Here is an 18,872-nt window from a genome sequence, read left to right as displayed (position 1 = left end):
ACATATATATATAAATAAAATAAAAATTAAAAAATATTTTTGTAAACATGTTTTATTTAAGAACGTGTTTTAAAACCAATAAGTGTTTAGACAACAATGTAATGTGTTTATTTAAGTTTACCGTTATTTTTTAACGCTGACTACCGATGGAAGCGGAGTGCGAAAATTCTGTATATAATATAAAGCAGTGGCAAAAACATCTTCAGTTAACTTCTGACTTTAAATGCAACAGTTGCCTACGAGTCGAGCCAGTGAACACTCACCTCAACACTCTTGTAAGATATTATTTTTATTGACTTAATAATTATACATGTAAATTGTAGGTTTATAATAAAAAAATAAGCTTGAATTATTAACATTGATTACATATTTTTATTAGATTCACAATGAACTTGTAGAATATAAATTAACCTTGAATTAATATTAAACTTTATAACAGTCGTGCTTAACTTTACACAACTAAAAAAACATTCTCACGATATGTCTGATTGTAAATGTTTCTCAATTATTGTAATTATTATTTAAGATGAATAGAAAAATGTAGTAATATTTAAAAGATATGTAAATTTTTATTCAATTTATGACTTGAAGTATTATATAAATAATATACATTATTAGTCATTCAATTAAGATCATTAAGATTTTCATAGCTCTCGTTTTTTTAGATTATTTTTATTGTTTAATATATTAATTTAAACTTAAATACAATTCCAAATTTACTAGAAAGTCAGTTTTTTTAGCAAACAATTAAATTAAAATATACACCGTCGAAATAAATAAACAGCGAAATTTTAACACACTTTAAATTAACATTATATGATAACGAGTTCATTAAAACCAAATTTGTATTCGTAAAAATTCACTTAATTAATTATCAAACGCACATTTCAACCGACAAATTATATTGTCTGTAATTCCTGATAACTTTTTGTGAAATAACCATGACACATTAATGAAGCATTGAAAGTAATTCGTTTATATAAAATGACTCTCTTTTTATTTAAAGGTTCTATTAGAAGGCAATCCTCAATATGCAATCGACGTTTTTAATAGTGCTGATAATCGCTTTCGTACAATCAATACAATGCTTAAACAAACTGAAATTGGTGAAAGAATGGAAAGAACTGGATCTCTCTTTTCCTGACAAATCAGCTAAATTCGATGCCATTAATAGGAAGTTTTATGTAAAGGGTGCTTCAGTGCCTATAGATATGGACGTATTCTACGAACATGGTAAGAATTTTAATTAATATTTATATACTATTTTAATTCATTTTAACAAACAGTGATAATCGATTATATACACTGTTTATTTTATTTAACCTAAATTTTCACTCGAAAATTTGACTCTTATATACATATAGTATATTATCTACTATTTTTTTACTTTTGCTGAATTTTTATAGTATTTTTTAACACAATGTTACGTGTACGTGGGTTCGCGTAAATATAATTTTACTAACTGTTTCAGTATAATTTTATTTGCATTAACTGCTAGGTGCTATTGAAAGTATTATGCTGCTCTATGAAACTCAATTTCACAGTTGCGAAAGGTCCATTGGTAAACTCAAACTTTATCTAATAAAAGTTGATAATCTATTGTCAGTTTCAAAGCTTTTATTAAATCAAGCTGGGTTTAATTAAAGGGTATAGGTGAGGTTTGAGTTTAAAAACCAAATGGACGTATCGCAATTGTCAAATTCAGTTTCAGATATATTTTACAGTAGCATATAACTTCACTAGTGTCTATCACTTTAAATTTAAATTAAATTTTCGCTAATAGACATATGTATCTATCTACTAGTGAAAATATATCAGGATATACTTTAACTGAAACGCCATTAAAAATATAACTTCAATGTAAAAACACATAGACATAAAATTTGATTAAAAGTATATTATTTTTTTAAAAATGTGTTATCAACTCTATATAGTGGGTAATTTACTTTTCTAATACTTATAAATATGAATTATACATATACAATATTCTTAAAATACTGTTTCAGTAAAAACATATTCGAATTTAATGATAGGCGCTATTGAAAATATATTCTGCACTAAAATGTCTATGTAACTCAATTTCACAGTTATGAAAAATCCATTTTTAACTCAAATTTAACCTAATAAAAGTTGAAAATCTATAGTTAGTTTTATAGTCTTTATTAAATTGAGTTTTAACAGCAAATGGACGTTTCGCAACTGTCGAATTACAATTTATAAGAATATAATTTAACTAGCGCCTATTATTTAAATTATAAAATCGCTAATAGAAATATATATCTACTAGTAAAAATGTATTAGAATGTGATTTTACAAAAACTTGACTCATAATACACTTTCACTGTGACATAAATATAAAATATTATAAAATAACTATGCAAGAAAATATTTTTTTTATAAAAACACTATATAGTATTTAATATATTTTTCAGTTCCTCATTTTTAATTTAATAATTTACATATTATAAATATTATTTATAAAGCTTATTAATGAATCAATAGAAAAATAATTCATTATTTATTACTTTAAATATTTAAGTGGCGCATTCAAAGGTAGCCTAAGTTGTACATTTATTATAATTATTTAGATATCTTATATCTTAAAATAATACAGTTTTTGACGCAATAAAATTTTAATCCCATTAAGTAGCACCACAATAACATATTAATACTAATAACAAGTTGTTAAAAGTTTTAGCATTTAATTAATTGTCTTAATCATGCTGAAATATAATTCCATAAATATCATATCTTTTTTTATATTTATAAATAATTATTGATATTATCTGTATAGATTTTTATTAATGAATTGTTTTTCAATAAAATAAATAATGTGTTCCTAATTAATATATAAGATAATTATTTATAAGGTAATAAATAATAATCCTAATCTTCGCTATTACAAAATTATATAGTATTGTTGTTGAGTTCATTGTAATTTTTTATTGGTCCATTGACTTTTTATAAAATGCATTTAAATTGAATAATTATTATATAAAGATAATAAAACTATATGATTTAACTATAATTTTAAATGTTTTCTAATGACGTCTATATTCTTTAAAAATAACAGATTAGAGAAACGGAAACGTGAGTAAGGTTTTCTCAGAAAAAATAAAAATTCCCGAAACATATATAATAATCTATTCTATAAAATTGTATTAATTATAGTGTGAATAGTTCCATAAAAAGCTCAAAGTCATTATATAATGATTCACTCCTTAGCTATGTGGAAAAACCTATAGACGAAAACAAGCTTTTCAATGCAAGTCTAAGAAACTTTTGCAATTCATTGAATATTTCATACCCGATATTATATGTTATTTCAATATATTCAAAGCATGGACGACTTTAATAACATGCAAAAAAACAGAAAGGTGGTTAATGTTAGTCAATTATATATTGGACAATAAAATCCCCGAAAAGCATATATGTTCTATAAAATTCTATGAACTATGTTGTAAATAATTCTTTAAAAACCCATTATATATTGACGTCAAAAACATGCTTTCCAATGTAAGTCTGAAAATTTTTATTTATAATTCCAGTTAACTATCTACTTTTTTATAGATTATATTCGCAATACTAGTTAAAACGCTCGTCATTTATGTCCTCGAGTACAATCCGGATATATGCTCCAACAATTGTTTATCTATTTTTTTGCCCAATGCTTTGTTCTGCTACCAGTTTTTTGTTCAAATGGAATCATCATTCTTTATTGTAAAAAGTATAGACAAAAAATGACCCAAACATATACGAGTTAAGAACTTGTTTGTATTTTTTTACCAAAGAAAATTATGTAATAGCCACAAGTTTTTATGATATGATTTTTTATTATCTACTTCCACTAAACAGATTAACATAAAAAAATATTAAACACTTTTTAATTCAATTAATATAACAACTAATAGATTTAACCTTGAATAAATACAATAATATTGTTTCACATTCTAAGAAAAAGAATCCATTTTGATTATTTAATTTTATTGCTTGATTTTTATGTAACATTGAATTGTTTTTTTCTATATATGTACATAAATTTTATAGATAGCTCTTCGAGAAGTATTTTTCAACTTATATTAAAGAAAGCTTTAATCAATACTTTTTTATTCCTTGTCGTTTTCTTGTATTGAAAATTGTGGATTTTTGTTGTGATTCTTCTTTTTTATTATTATGTTTCAGTGCCGTAATATTATTGATTATGTGTCCTAAAATAATAGCTTATCAGTGGTTCTTAGTAGACTGCTTTTCTTTATAATATCTGTTTTTATTAATAATCAAGTTTTGTAGGTTTGATTAATATTTTAATTTATTGTCATTTTAGTGCCATCGTGTTTTTGATTATATACCCTTGAGTAATAGGTAAAAGTCAAACTTTTTTCCAATCCTCCATTCTCTGACAAATACTTTAAGTAGAACCAGACTCTTTGTTTTTTGTCTAATACATATCAGAATCTTTACAAAATCAGTACATTTGACGAACATAATTTAAAATAAAATATTCAGTAGAAAAAAATATATAAGTTAAAGTAGAGTCCAACGGTTGATAGTGCACTTAGCTATAAAATTAATATATACCACTTATTACACATCTGCATTATTGTTTGTTACGCCGACGAAGTTTAGTCTTTCGTTTCTTACTAGATACGAAAAACTAAAGTTAAATGTCACTTTAAATTTAATAAAATAATTTGGTATTAATGCTATTAATAATTTGTTATTAATTTATAGTTATCGTTGTCTTTTGCAAATCTTCATCAAACACCACTGAACTCTAATATTTAGTATCGTATTAACCCTTAAGATTTATAATAATACATCAAATAACACTTGACATCCGAATGTTTGTTGAACTATTGCGTATGTTATTTATTTTGTCAAACGACATTAAGTCTATATTAGCAATTAGCATTGAAATAATGTAAAAAAGCGCTATTTACCTTTTATGTGTTTGGAATTCTGGTAAACATATATGCATATTTTTTTTTAGAATATAATTATATTTTACAATTATACAATTTTATTTTGTTAAGCTCTTTAGTACTATAAAAACTATTTTGTAAGAAAGAACAGCTTTTAATACATATATTTTACATTTAGTTTACAATTACATTAATTTTTAGTTAGATTAAACTAAAACTACCAAAATACCGGTATTTCCATTTGGTTATTCAGTGTTTTTCAATATGCAAAAGAATAGCAATATAATTATATTGAAAGCTTTATGCATTACTTTACTAGTACTTTTGATTGATACAATTTCTGGAATTAAAATAAAAAATTTACATAAAAAGTAAAAGTAAATTATTATTACACAAATAACGTTATTTTCATTAAGTTATCGTTACTATTTTAGTAATAAAAAGTATCGATATAATTAAATAGAAACAAAAATGAATGGTTTCGTTAGTATTAAAGTTGCATGCATTTTTGATATATAATATAAAATAAAATCATTTTTGATATAAAATATACTATAAAAATACACAATTTTATAGTATTATAAGTTATATAGGTATATATGTATTTCTTTACTAATATTAGAGTTTATAACAATTTTTGCAATTAAAATGTTTTTCTTACATTAAAAGTAGACTAAATTATTAATACAAAATGCAAGTTACGTTTTGGTTAATTTCCGTATTTATGTATTTTAGAATACTGACAATAATATTAACCCTTTGAGTAGTAAGTTAATCTATACACGTTTGCTAATTTGTTACTCATTTATTATTATTTTGTAATGCATTTATAGTAAATAATAGAAAAAAAATTAGTACTTCTCAAAATTGTATTGCTTTGATTTAATTTATTTCTTTTTTGTATTGGTATATTTTATTATTTTTTCTAACAATCATCTATTAATAAATTTCGATAATTTATTTTACATATTTGTTATATATTATTCAGCTTTTGTGGATTTTTTCAGAGACTCCCAATACATTTTTATAACAGTATTATTATTTTTTTGTAATGTTCATATATTTCATATTTTCTATACAATAAATCGAATTTGAAAAAATAATATATACATATAATCTATTTTAATTATTATTTCTTGAACTATATCTAAATATATAACTATCTGTGGTACCTCAAACCAATGAAAGATCGACCGCCGTACATGTACGGCGCTTAAAGGATTATCGCCTATACGCACTATTTTACCACTAATAAACAAAAACACAATTTTTGCATTAAAAATTTAATTATCTTGTGATTTTAAGTACATATTTGGCTTTTTTCTTAGCATGTATATTTTATTGTCAGTTTTATAATTAATGCGATTTATATTAAAAACCGTTATATAAAGCTACAATCAAAGTTTTTTTGTATAAAAAAAATTATAGAATATCAGTGGATTTAATGAGACGCATTTTTATTTTTTTACGGATTGTTGTTATGCCATTAAAGCTGTTATAATAACTGTTTATAAACTAATGAACAGTATCGGGTGGCAGTGTCGATTGCGGAAGAATCCAGAATAATCCAAAATGGTTTTGAAAGACGGCCGATATAATTTAGATTAGTTCTTGTAATGTTAGAATAGTATACTCCCTAGTTGTAGTGGTGACACATTAAAAATCGCAGAATCTCTGATTCTGTCCGTCTTAGACGTCAATGGTCTGGTTTTAATGTGATCTGTAAAGTTTTAGTCAAACCTTTTAGCATACATTTCTTTGCCGAAGCTTTGACAAATGAGAAAAAATATTATTTATACCAAAAACCGTACACTGCCTTTTTTATTTCCGGGTGCACCTTTATAAGTGAAACTATTGCGGTCACTTTTTGATAGCGACATAAGATAACATATTACAATACCATCCGTTGAACATGACTGTGAACATTTTTTACACGTGTTTTAAAGTATTTGAATAAATTGTATAAGCAAGTGGTTTAGTAGTTTTAATTGCGGTAATAAACGGTAATAGATTCTGAAAGTCTAAGTGGCCACTATAAGCTAAGTCTCTCTTCAAACTCGTGTATATTTCAAATATGACGATTTCTATCGTGTTTTCTGTTCGTGAAGCACATTTATTACATTATTCTAAATCTTTAACAGATTTAATATTCTTTCTCAAAATATTTATTTACATTTCAATAATATTATCAATACTTAAATCAATGTCTTTAAAAAAATTCATTCCGCTTAATCATTACCATAATATCTTGCAATTTAAAGTCAGCGATTATTTATTTTGTACTTATTTGTTTCTGAAGTCACAATTCATCAATTTTTTGCCACAAATTTTCAAGCAGAAACGCATTTCAATATTAAGTTATCTATTTACAATAAAATTATTTTTAACCTCGATGTTCTGACACAAATGACTTATGTAAATTGCATTTCTAACAACATCTGACTAACAGGAGGAAATAGCAGAATATTCGTAACCATTCCCCGATTCGATACTGGTCGTCCATTCACCTTAGCTACTATAAGCTCGCAACCGGATCCTGAAGGCAATACTCTGAAGCCTTACCCAGACTACTCTTGGCACAACAATCAAGGAGCCAATTGCGATGGACTCACTTCAGTGTATAGGATAGCCGTAAGATAAAAACGTTAAAACAACTAACAAAGCCCTTGACTTTTTCTGATCTTGACCTTTCTTTGTTTACAGATAGATGAATGCTCTAGGCTCTGGGTTTTGGATACCGGTTCTTTGGGAGATGAGCGCGTGTGCCATCCTCAGCTCTTGGTCTTCGACTTGCGAACGGACACTATGATTCACAGACACAGGATCAATCCAACTTCCTTGGCTGCTACTTCTTTATTAGTGAATCCAGTAAGTAAAAAAACATTCACCGCAAAACTTAAATATGATTAGATTTTCAATCTGGGTCACAAAATTTATAGACATTTATTCAAATCATACTTTAAGAATATATTTCGCAAAAAAAGATATTACATTTAAAAACTGACCCCACAGCAAAATTACTATATACGTGTCTGTTTTTATTGTACTACTGCATCAGTTGATTTCTAAGTAGTATCAAAGATCGGGTTGAACTCTTGGTATTTTGGTAACTGCTGGTCGAAGTAAATAGAACGTGTTTTCTCGGACTTCTAAGGATCATCGCAATTGATACACACAAACAAAAAAAGACATGTATGTATATGAAACATACTAAAGTATTTGACATATATTTGATAAAATTATCGTTTAAATTAAAAAAGGCAAAACTTGTGTCAAATGAAAATGATTCTGTACAGCAGCGTTCTGCTCATAAACCCTTGAAAATTAGAATAAAGTTTAATGTACCTTCCAATCTTCGGTCCTTTGACCAATATTGATGATTTGGGGAGGAACCAGACTTTTTATATTTGTTTGCGTAATTTTATGGAATGTAAATTCAGGAATCCTTAGCAATTTTATGCAAGTGCTTTGAAACCATTTAATAAATATGTACACTCGGATCTTTTTTAATATAATGCAAAAAATAAAATATCTAAATAAAACAAATAAATCATTTATTTTCTGAGATTCTTTTAATAAGTCTTTTTTGACTAATTATATTGCAGCGATTTTGTGTGGTTCAAGTTTATTTATTTTTTATTTATGTCTGCATAATTTTATACATTTATAGAATTAAAGAAAAGTTTAATTATTTTAAATTAATACAATACTTTTTTTAGAATCTGAGACATATTATTGCGCTATTTATTATGTTTAAAATATGAAAATCTACTGTTTTTTTTAATGAACGTTGCGGTCGATTCGGCGTAGCTCCGCATATTACAAATTTTTCTGAACTCTCGTTTATTTAAAATTTATAAGCAAAGTTTTGAACTGTCTGACGAAATTGTTTTAGTAAAATATTGTTCTGACGCATATATCCCTCCTTAAAATTATAATAAAATCCAACGTACATTGGAATTTCGATAGGGTGAAACCAGACTATTTGTTATTGTCTTGTACAATTTTACAAGACTGTGTATAATTGCGTGAAGATGATTCGATAGCTGTAAAATTGTATTGTGAATTCAGATATTCTTAGCACCGTTTTTTTATAAAAAAATATTAAGTTAATAAAAATCATTGATTTGTAATAATACAATACAATTTAAATTCTCAGCTGTCCCGCGTTAATTGAAATATTTGGTTACCTTACGTATGATGAGCAATATAAGCAATACCAGGAAAAACTTGCATAAAACTAATGCAACGGAATTCTTATTTTTTTTTTTCGTTTTAATATCTGAAACATAATTTAGATGATTTTTTATAATAAACCAATATATTAACATCTAATATTGTATTATAAATTCTAAAGATTTTTTTAGATAAATAAATATATTTTGTTGAAAATTAGTGATTAACATTATTTATTTTTTACAATGACTTCGATTAATACCCTAATTTTTGGATAAATTTTAGCCTAAGAAGCACTTAATTAGGTATGTTTATTATGATCCTATATTTTAGACAAACAATTTCAGATCTTTATTTACCAATTAATACAAAAAAAATGTATTATACTTATTATTATGCCTCACGTATTTATTGTAATTTTATTGCTATTTTATCGTTTTTTAACATTATTTAAATGCCCCCTATTTATTGTATTTTTTTTTACTATTTTAACGTTTTTTAATATTATCTTTTTGTGATCATAAAATTTTAAATATCAAATCAAAAAATCCGTTCATTTTATTTATTTATATTGTATATAACATTAAATTTATTAAAATTAAGTCCATCTCACTAGTTAATAGAAATACTAATATATTTTTAATTAAGTTTGTGTACTTATTAATTCCATTTTTAGTAAACTAAAAAAAATATTAAATTATATAAAAAATATATTACTGTATATTTAAAGAGAATACAGAAATGTAATATTTATTTAACCGAACTATTCACGGTCGCTAGAAAAAAATGGTACAATTCATCTTTGATTTGTCACGTTTTTTTTAAAACTTTTGTCACAATTTGATCAATCCGGTTTATTCAAATGAAAAATTTGCATCACTTCGTCGGAAACGTTTTTCACGGTCCGAATAATAGAAAGACGAAAGTTTGATTGCTGCTTGTCACGCCTAACCCACTTTTTTAACAGAACTCCATAAATAAAACACAGTTAGCTCCCGTGTAACATAAAATGTAAAACAAAAATAAAAATACTAAAGAGTTTGAGAATCATCGGAAATTCATCCTATAAGCATACACAATTTATTTGTTTATAATTCTCAAATTAAATATTTTTGTCATACCATTTCTTATATTTTTAATGAAATGGAATGCAGATTTTTTTTGTTATTCTAATAATAAAAAAATCGTCAATTGTTGGATCAGACATTGTACTGTTGTCTGTGTCTTTATAAATCAGCCGTAGAATAGTATCATTATATATCTCTATCAATTCTGCGTCTAATTTTTTTTATTGTATGTTTTACTAAGCTCTAATAATTTTTAATTCATTTTAATTTCCCAGTTTTATATCTACGTTATCTTTCATAATTTGTGGACATCTTTTTTTGTGACTTGAAACCAATATTTATTTATATTCAATACAGCGTTTCAAATATTGTATTCCTTTCGAAATCAGTGTGGAAAATCACATATTTTATTATGTGGCGTGTATAATAATAGACAAAGCATCATATCGATCAGATCATTCGTGACGATCATATCTGTGGTTTGTATTAAGTGTATATAAAATCAGCTTGGAACAATACTCATCTATAATATAAGATAAGAAATAACTACACAATAGTATAAAAGTTTTTCCATTAGATAAATTCGTTTAGGTTAAGTTTGATTACAATTTTCAATCGCTACGCTACTGACTCAAACCTTAACTATTTTTCGAGGAATTTAAATAAACCTTATTTACTAAAGAATCTGAGAAACCTATAAAATGTAACTGGATATTCTGCTTTTTTCAGATTGTAGATGTGAGAGATCCCAAAGGAGGATGCTACGACACATTTGTCTACATTGCTGATATCACTACATACAACATGATTGTTTACGACTACACCAAAGACAAATCTTGGAGAGTTGACAATAAACTGTTCTACCCATATCCATCAGAAGGCACATTTTATATTGAAGGTAACTATTTATCTTATTCCAATAGCCATCTGTTGGTGAATCGCAAAATTATTTTATTTTATGGATATCACTAATATTATTAAAATGTTTTAGGCGAATCTTTCGATCTAATGGATGGACTATTAGGTATGGCTTTATCGCCAAATCGTGGCAGCGATCACGACAGGACATTATACTTCCATGCTTTAGCTTCTGTGACAGAAAATTTCGTCCAAACCTCAGTGTTGAGAAATGATACAGCTTGGGAAACTTTATCGGTAAATCCACGGAAATTCCAAGTGTTCGATAAAAAGCGATCTTCTCAATCTGCTACAGAAGCCATGGACAGAAATGGTGTAATGTTCTTCGGATTGGCAACTCCGACAGCGATTGGCTGCTGGAACTCGGCTAAAGAATACTCTCCTGCAAACATAGACATTGTATCGTACGATCCAGAAAAGCTACAGTTCCTTAGCGGAGTGAAGATTATAAACAATTTGAAGGGAGAACAAGAGCTCTGGGTGCTTTCTTGCAGGTTCCAAAAGGTCATGACTGGAACTATGACTCCCAATGAAGTCAATTTTAGGATTCAGGCTGGAAAGATTGATCATTTGTTAAAAAATACTAAATGCGCGTCCCCAAACGGACATCAGCATTCAAACTCAGTAAAACCAAATCAACCGGGTTTCTCGAGTTATGGAGGTGCCAAGTCGCCCTAGAGATTGAAGAACTATACGAACGGATGGTCGAGCGTCATTAATATTATATAATTAATTAATAAGCATTTTTTATTATTATATATTTTACTTGAATAAATCACATTACTGTAACTCTGTTATTTCCCTGATTTGGTACATGAATATTTAATTTCCATGATTTACGTTCTTGGCATGTAGTCATAAAAAAATATGTTTTGCTCCAAGAACGTGCTTAATCGCCAGAAAGGGATTTTTAATGACAATAAACTAGCGATATTACGCTAAAATTTATTTTACAGCGCAATTGACACTTTTAAAACCAGTCATTTTGAGCCAGTTGACTATTTTTCAGAAATGTCTTTTGTGTAAAGAGTATTAATTTTAATTTTTTAAAATGACAAATTTTTTTATTTTTTGAGATCATAAATTATATATATTACCTTTTAAAAAAGTTTATTTATAATACATATTCGAATTTAAATAGTGATTTTAATCCTAAATCTTATTTATAATTGTTCTAAGCCGTCGCTTCCGGAGGATTCTCCTTTCAATTCTCTACTCTGAAAATCGTATCGCTTTGGCACTGGTAATGCATTCTGTTGTTTCGACCAATAAAAATAAGCATTCAAATATAAAACAAGATGGCCGATAGTACCATGACAACAGTTTTAAATAATTATTATTTAATAATAAAATTTTGCTACGCGACAATAATTTTCATTAATTCATTGTCATTTGACTGAATATAATCGGATTGCAAATTAACTAGGTGTGTTATAACTATGAAAATTTAATATATACATAATGTGTTGAGGATTAGAAAAATACATTGATGTTAAATTAGATAAACAATCATAATGAAATATTCAGATTTTGAATTCCCGGCGACGGGCTCCGAGGCCGAAAAGTGAGTTATTCCTTTTATAAATAATCGGATTGCAAATTAACTAGGTGTGTTATAACTGTGAAAATTAAATAAATACATATTGTGTTTAGGATAAGAAGAATACATTGATTAAATTAGATAAACAATCTTCGTAATGAAATCTTCAAATTTTGAATTCCCGTCGCCGGGCTCCGAGGTCGAAAAGTGAGTTTTTCATTCTATATTACATAAACATTATCATTGCTTCCGATTTAATGCACATATACGTTAGATTTTAAGAATAGCAAATAAACCAGGTATGTTTTAAATGTGAACGTGTAATATGTCCTTAGTATGTATGAGGATTGAAAGTTAATGTCGATCAAATCGGCGCTGTCGCAGTGGGAACGCTGTATATATCAGCCAACGGAGATAGAGTGGGTTATTTTTAATTCCGATGGGGCAGAATATGTATACGTCATGATTTTTATTCAATTTTTGTTCTCTGCCATCATTACTCTTTCGGAATAGCCAAATTCAAGATGTTCAGTTACATCAAACTCATGTAGTATGTTCTTTACAAAAAGATAATACTTGCTGACAGTGACTTCAGCGTGAGAAGATTCACTCTTTGTTTATATATACCAATTCTACGTTTTAGCCATTTAGTAGTATTCGTTGTAGTCAACTAGTATTTATAAATTGCTTCAAAATAGTATTGAATCTTCCATGTAATAGTTTAGACATCTATGAACCAACAATATTTTTAAATATTCGGAACCAAAATTCAGACAAGTTTAGAACCACTGATAAAATATTGTTTCATTCTAATTACTTTGTGCATTATACATAGATGTGCGTGTTTATTCCTTTATATTTTTTTTATAAATTATTTATTATTAAATTGTTTTATTAGGTTTCCTTCAATTTATTTTAAATAGATATTTCACGTCTTATAGAACAAAAATTTAACATTTCTTCAAATAAAACATATCAATGAGAATTAAATTTATTTTATACTTTTTTCATGTCATTGTGAACTTTTCTTGCCATTAAAAGCAATTATTTATTGTTTGTTCTTTGATAATTAATTGTTCAAAAATATTATACAGCAGTTAAATGCGTACAATCGACTTTGTCATATTACATACATATATGAACGTACATACAAAAATAAATAAACCACATAAATAAATTTAGTCAAATTTAAAAGCAATATTAAAATATGAATTATTTTATTCTCTGCAACATTGCGCACCTTATCATGTGTATCAAATCATGACGTGATGCAGATTAAGACGAAATTAAAGATTTTAATAAATACAATTATATGTTTCGCAATCTTATGGCACTCTGGCATCGCGTCATATAGGCTACGCTCTAATAGCGTCGATTTCTGCACAGCAATAACAGACAAGGGCAGAGCCCCGGTGGCAGTCCTTCTACGAATTTGTGCGTTTTGGAACACTAGTGCTGGACTTTTGATCTACTTTTCATCGATTCACTGTCATTTTACCGTGTCTGTTTTATTGTGTATATCTTACCGTGCGACCTACTTACCGTTGGACTTTTTATGTTGCGGTCATTTTACCGTGTGAGAAATATTTTATGAATAAAATTCACCCATCAATTCTCGAATACTATCTGCTCCCGGAACTCCCGCTACACATCTTCGACCTGGACTGCTCTTGAATTCATCATAGAGAGTGCAGTTTTTTAACACATGAATATGTACAGTTGTTCTTTTAATCGACTACTATGAGATGTATTGTGTTAATGTGTGTTTATTTATGTCGGGTATCCTTAATATATCTCCTTATTCATTTAAATCGCTTAAAATTTTTGAAATAATTTTGAAATTTGCGTGATATCGAATATATTATACATAAAATATTCAATTATTGCATATGCATTTTTGAAATTAAATATATATTCATGTACATGTTTATTTTTATAATACGGATCAACTATATTTTTACTAGAGGGGGAGAAAGTGAATTTTATTTAGAAAATATTACCCACGCGGTAAATTTGTCGTACGGTAAAAAGTCCCTACGGTAATAAAGTCGCACGGTGAAATGAACACAGTGGCGTAGCTAGGGTATGTGCTGCCCAGGGTGATCCTTAAAATTGCCACCCCCCTCCCCCATACATTTTTTGCAGAGTCATAAAATCAGCATTTCTTGAAATAATAAATTGGTTATTATTCAGCTCTTGTTATTCGTGGATTTATATATATTTTAGTGCATTCAGAGTTAGGAATCACACTAGACGATCCCATCGCGAATATGCCACCCCTAAGCAAATGCCGCCCGGGGCGGCCCGCCCCCCATAGCTACGCCACTGAACGGACACGGTAAGAAGTCTGGACACGCTCGTCATTAGCGGGAGTTTTTATGAAAAGAAATTTCACTGAATTGAATCACTCATTAGTCGTTTTTTATTTACTCAACTATTTTTTTTGCACCTATTTCATATAATAGCCGCCACAAAACTAATACATATTGTCAGTTTTTTAGTTACATATATTTTTTTCTTATGTGCAATGATTTAAGGTACATTATTTCTCAAATTGTCTGTAAATAAATAATTGTTAGGAATTTAAATATAATTGATTATAAGAAACTTGACCTTTTTATTATTAGATGACATTAGTTTTTATTATTGAAAAAAGTAAAATCAGGATTTTTTACTGTGGTTCTACATTTAATAATGGGGTGTGTTTACAATAAGTCTCAATCAAAACTTGTCACATATTCATTAGGAATCCTGTGAATATTGTCATGGAAAAAAATTGTGATTTTATGGAGTGAATTAATTAGAATCTATAATATGTTATGTTACAAAAAATGTTTTTTTCTGTCATACACTACAATCAATAGCACTGATTAAATAGGACATGACTGACATTAATTAGAAATAAAACAGTTAGTTCGATAACTAGATTAGTATCAAATAGAATGTATGTTTATATATTGCACATATGCGTATGAATTGAGATCAAATGGTTTAAAACTATCAACTTCCTTTCACAATCAACTTTTATATTCGAGACAAAAAAATGAAACAATATTCAGGCCTTCATTATGACTTTGTTCTATTGCATTTTTAATTAACACCAAATCATTAAATAATTCTTTTTTCCAATCGTGAGAATGACTGCCATATCAACAAACCTAATTAAAAGGCAGTGATATAATTTTTTAAGAAAAATCCCTGAAAATAACAATGATTTGATTGTTGGTATTTTTTTTAATTCGTCTACGTTGTTAAATTATTATTGTGTGAAAATTAAAAAAAGGCACTACAACAATGGAGTATTGTGATACAAATAAATATTTGAAACATCCTTTACGTTATGCAACGCCTCTTACTTTGGCGATGTAACATACATTCTGCACGACTTTTGTGCAAATGCATTGAGTGTTGAAATTGCATACTTATAGGTACGTATAGTAAAATAGTGTGCACTTTGAGAGTGAATATTTATGTTAACGTATAATATGTATAGTCATTACTTTCTTATACACTATACATATATGGAATAGTTCGTGACAGCAATAAAACATATTTGCTGTCAAAATTGTATCACGTTTTTATTATTATTTTATTTTATATACTGTAATAAATTATTATAATTTATGACAGTAAAATGTGAATGTAAACATAATATTTACATTTACAAAACAGTTTTTATCATCATATATTAATTTATAATAATTTTATTACGTCGATTTTGTCTAGCCTAAGTAATATTTTTTCAATATAATTGATAATAAAAATATGTATATATTGTAATATAATATACATATAAGTAATTGTGATATCCCTCTAACGGTCCATATGCTAGTAATATTTCTCAGTTCATAGAGTATTTTTTTGATCAAAACTATTTAGAAAGTCGATTCTTCAAAATTAAACAAATTCTTGAATTAATAGGAAATAGCAACGAAATAAAAATTAACATACTCTATTTGAATTTGAAAGTTTTCATGTTTACGCAAGCTTATGCACTAAGCTTGTGAGATGTCTGAATACACAACATCATTTCATAAAACAACTGTTTTAATAATGTATGTGGAAATAAATATTTTCTTAATGTAGAATACTTTTAAAAACTTTAATTATACGAAATCAATGTGAGGTATACGCTTGCAAAAAATTAGTGATTAATTTGATGTTTGAATCTATCATTTTATGGACACTCCACTCATTATCCTTATCTCGTGTTGATTGTACGGCAGTCGCAAGAATTGAGAGATAGAGTACGCGAGCTGCAACGCGTCGCCTGGCACTCCATCTGGCGGCTATGTTTGCTTCTGCTGCCGTCACAGAAATGAATATAAATTGCAATAAAAAAATATTTCGCTATTTTATTGGTACTGATTCTTCTTGAATTTGAATTTTTTATGAGTTTTTTTTAATCTTGCGACCGTAAAAATATTTTAGTTAGAAATAGTAGTTATTAAAAAATAATATATTACACCAGTATTTTCAATTTGAATGATTTCTTTCACACATTAGAATATTTTCAACTAATTTATTACATACCTTTGTGTGTTAATAAAATAAAACAATATTTATGTTTGGATTAATATTCTTAAAAAAAATTATCTAATAATATTATTTTGCCGACGACGACGAGAGGTGGTACACATGGGTTTATTGCTCGCTAGGAACGCATAATACATATGTATATGGATCGCCTATTTGTATCTAATACTACGCTACATTTCTGCTACTTACTGCTCGTTGAATAATTCTGGTAGATAGAGATAGAGGCATATATCTATATACTGATAAATAAAGACTATACAGAAACGTTTAGTAATATTTTTTTGGCAAGTCAGTAAATGTCATGTTAGCTATTATCTAGGTAATATATACTATAACGATGGCACTTTATGAGTACTAATATCAAGTGGCAGCTTATAAATTTACATTATTTCTATCATACACAAAGCCCTTATTTTTTCTAGTGTATCTCATTAACCGTCCATTAACCGTCTGCCCTTTAGTGTCGGAAAGTGCCATACTGTATCATTTTCTCGATCCCGTTCGCCATCAGCTTATTTCTACCTTCTCGGTGGTAACATTTTCACTATAGAAACTTCCACTAAAGATCTCGGAATCACTTTCGAGAGCAAATGGAGGTTCTCTCTACACATACACGACGTCTGTGATAAATCTTCCAAGATGCTCGGCTTTGTTATGAGGAATGCCTTTCACTTTGACGATCCGTCAGTTATTCGCATCCTCTATAACACCTTAGTTCGTAGCATTCTTGAATCGGGATCTATAATTTGGAATCCCCGAATAGCCAAATACTCCCTTTTAGTGGAAAAAATTCAAAAAAGGTATTTAAGATACCTTTACAAAAGGACATTTGGTTATTATCCGTACTTATATCCCAGTGCCTTTCTTTTAGGAGTGCTGGGATATGATTCGCTGAGTTCTCGCAGAAAGCTGTATGTCGCTAAGCATTTTTTCAAATTACTAAAAGGTGCTGTCGACAATCCAGCTATTCTCGAGTTTTGGGTTCCGAAACATTTTCGAGAATCACGATCGAGACCTCTTTTGATGGCTAGGACATCCGCACTTGCCGACTCGCTTATAGCTGTGGCCATCCGGCTCCTTAATACGCTGGCATTACATATTGACTTATTTAATGTCAGCTACGAGGATCTGATCCAGTTTGTATCATTTAATTTTGATATTTTATATTTTTTTGTTATGTTTAAGTATTGTTATATTTATGTAATATACGTTTTTTATGTTTTATAAATTTAAAATTTGTTTTCGACCATCGTGGCGCATTGGGGTAACCTGTTAGGCCACGATGGTCTTAATTTAATATATTTCATCTTAATAGTTAGCTTTTAGAATGTTGTCCTTTTCATGAAATGTGCAATTCAGGGATGCTTTATTTGCTACAGATTCGGCACGCACCATTGTTTTTATTTAAAGTAAGGTCTAACGGTTTTCAATGTTTCAAAATTAAAATTAAAGTCATTTTGATAATCCAAACTGCTAAAACGTGTATTTTGCTTTATTTATATATTTGTTATTTATATAAAGATGTATTCCAGTATAAATTTAACCAAACGATAATACTATCCAACCAATTTACATCTAATTTGCACAATCTACAACAACAAAGTTGCAAGATCCGGATCACTGAGAAAATCATCATAATTTAAAGATTAATGTATAATAATTTGCCGGTGCACACGAATACATAAAATAATGCAAATCGCACTCTTACCA

General features: G+C 27.8%; 2 protein-coding genes across 2 annotated transcripts in view; both read left to right on the top strand.

The window, feature by feature from the left end:
- LOC148237285 (dopaminechrome tautomerase-like) overlaps positions 1-262 on the top strand; it is a 30,280-nt gene extending 30,018 nt beyond the window's left edge. The window contains exon 7 of the mRNA XM_088205198.1: positions 154-262. The gene's annotated coding sequence lies outside the window, so the exon portion shown is untranslated. The remainder of the gene's footprint in view (positions 1-153) is intronic.
- LOC148237284 (royal jelly protein-like protein) lies at positions 148-11,866 on the top strand. The gene is made up of 6 exons (XM_088205195.1): positions 148-275; positions 1,007-1,233; positions 7,372-7,553; positions 7,626-7,790; positions 10,895-11,063; positions 11,157-11,866. The coding sequence occupies exons 2-6, from the start codon at positions 1,032-1,034 to the stop codon at positions 11,759-11,761; spliced, it is 1,323 nt and encodes a 440-aa protein (XP_088061321.1). The 5' UTR covers positions 148-275; positions 1,007-1,031; the 3' UTR covers positions 11,762-11,866.
- Positions 11,867-18,872: the final 7,006 nt, after the last annotated feature.

The sequence above is a fragment of the Plectrocnemia conspersa genome, unplaced genomic scaffold (assembly GCF_051122295.1).
Source record: "Plectrocnemia conspersa isolate PC_06_02 unplaced genomic scaffold, ASM5112229v1 ptg000002l, whole genome shotgun sequence".
Lineage (NCBI taxonomy): Eukaryota > Metazoa > Arthropoda > Insecta > Trichoptera > Polycentropodidae > Plectrocnemia > Plectrocnemia conspersa.
This window is presented reverse-complemented; position numbering and strand designations above follow the sequence as displayed.

Bases quoted from the DNA above. Each gene is read 5' to 3' on its own strand.
- LOC148237284 (XM_088205195.1), top strand. From the start codon at position 1,032: ATGCAATCGACGTTTTTAATAGTGCTGATAATCGCTTTCGTACAATCA. The intron at 7,791-10,894 runs GTAAGTAAAAAA...TGCTTTTTTCAG, and splicing joins CTTCTTTATTAGTGAATCCA to ATTGTAGATGTGAGAGATCC. The intron at 11,064-11,156 runs GTAACTATTTAT...AAAATGTTTTAG, and splicing joins AGGCACATTTTATATTGAAG to GCGAATCTTTCGATCTAATG.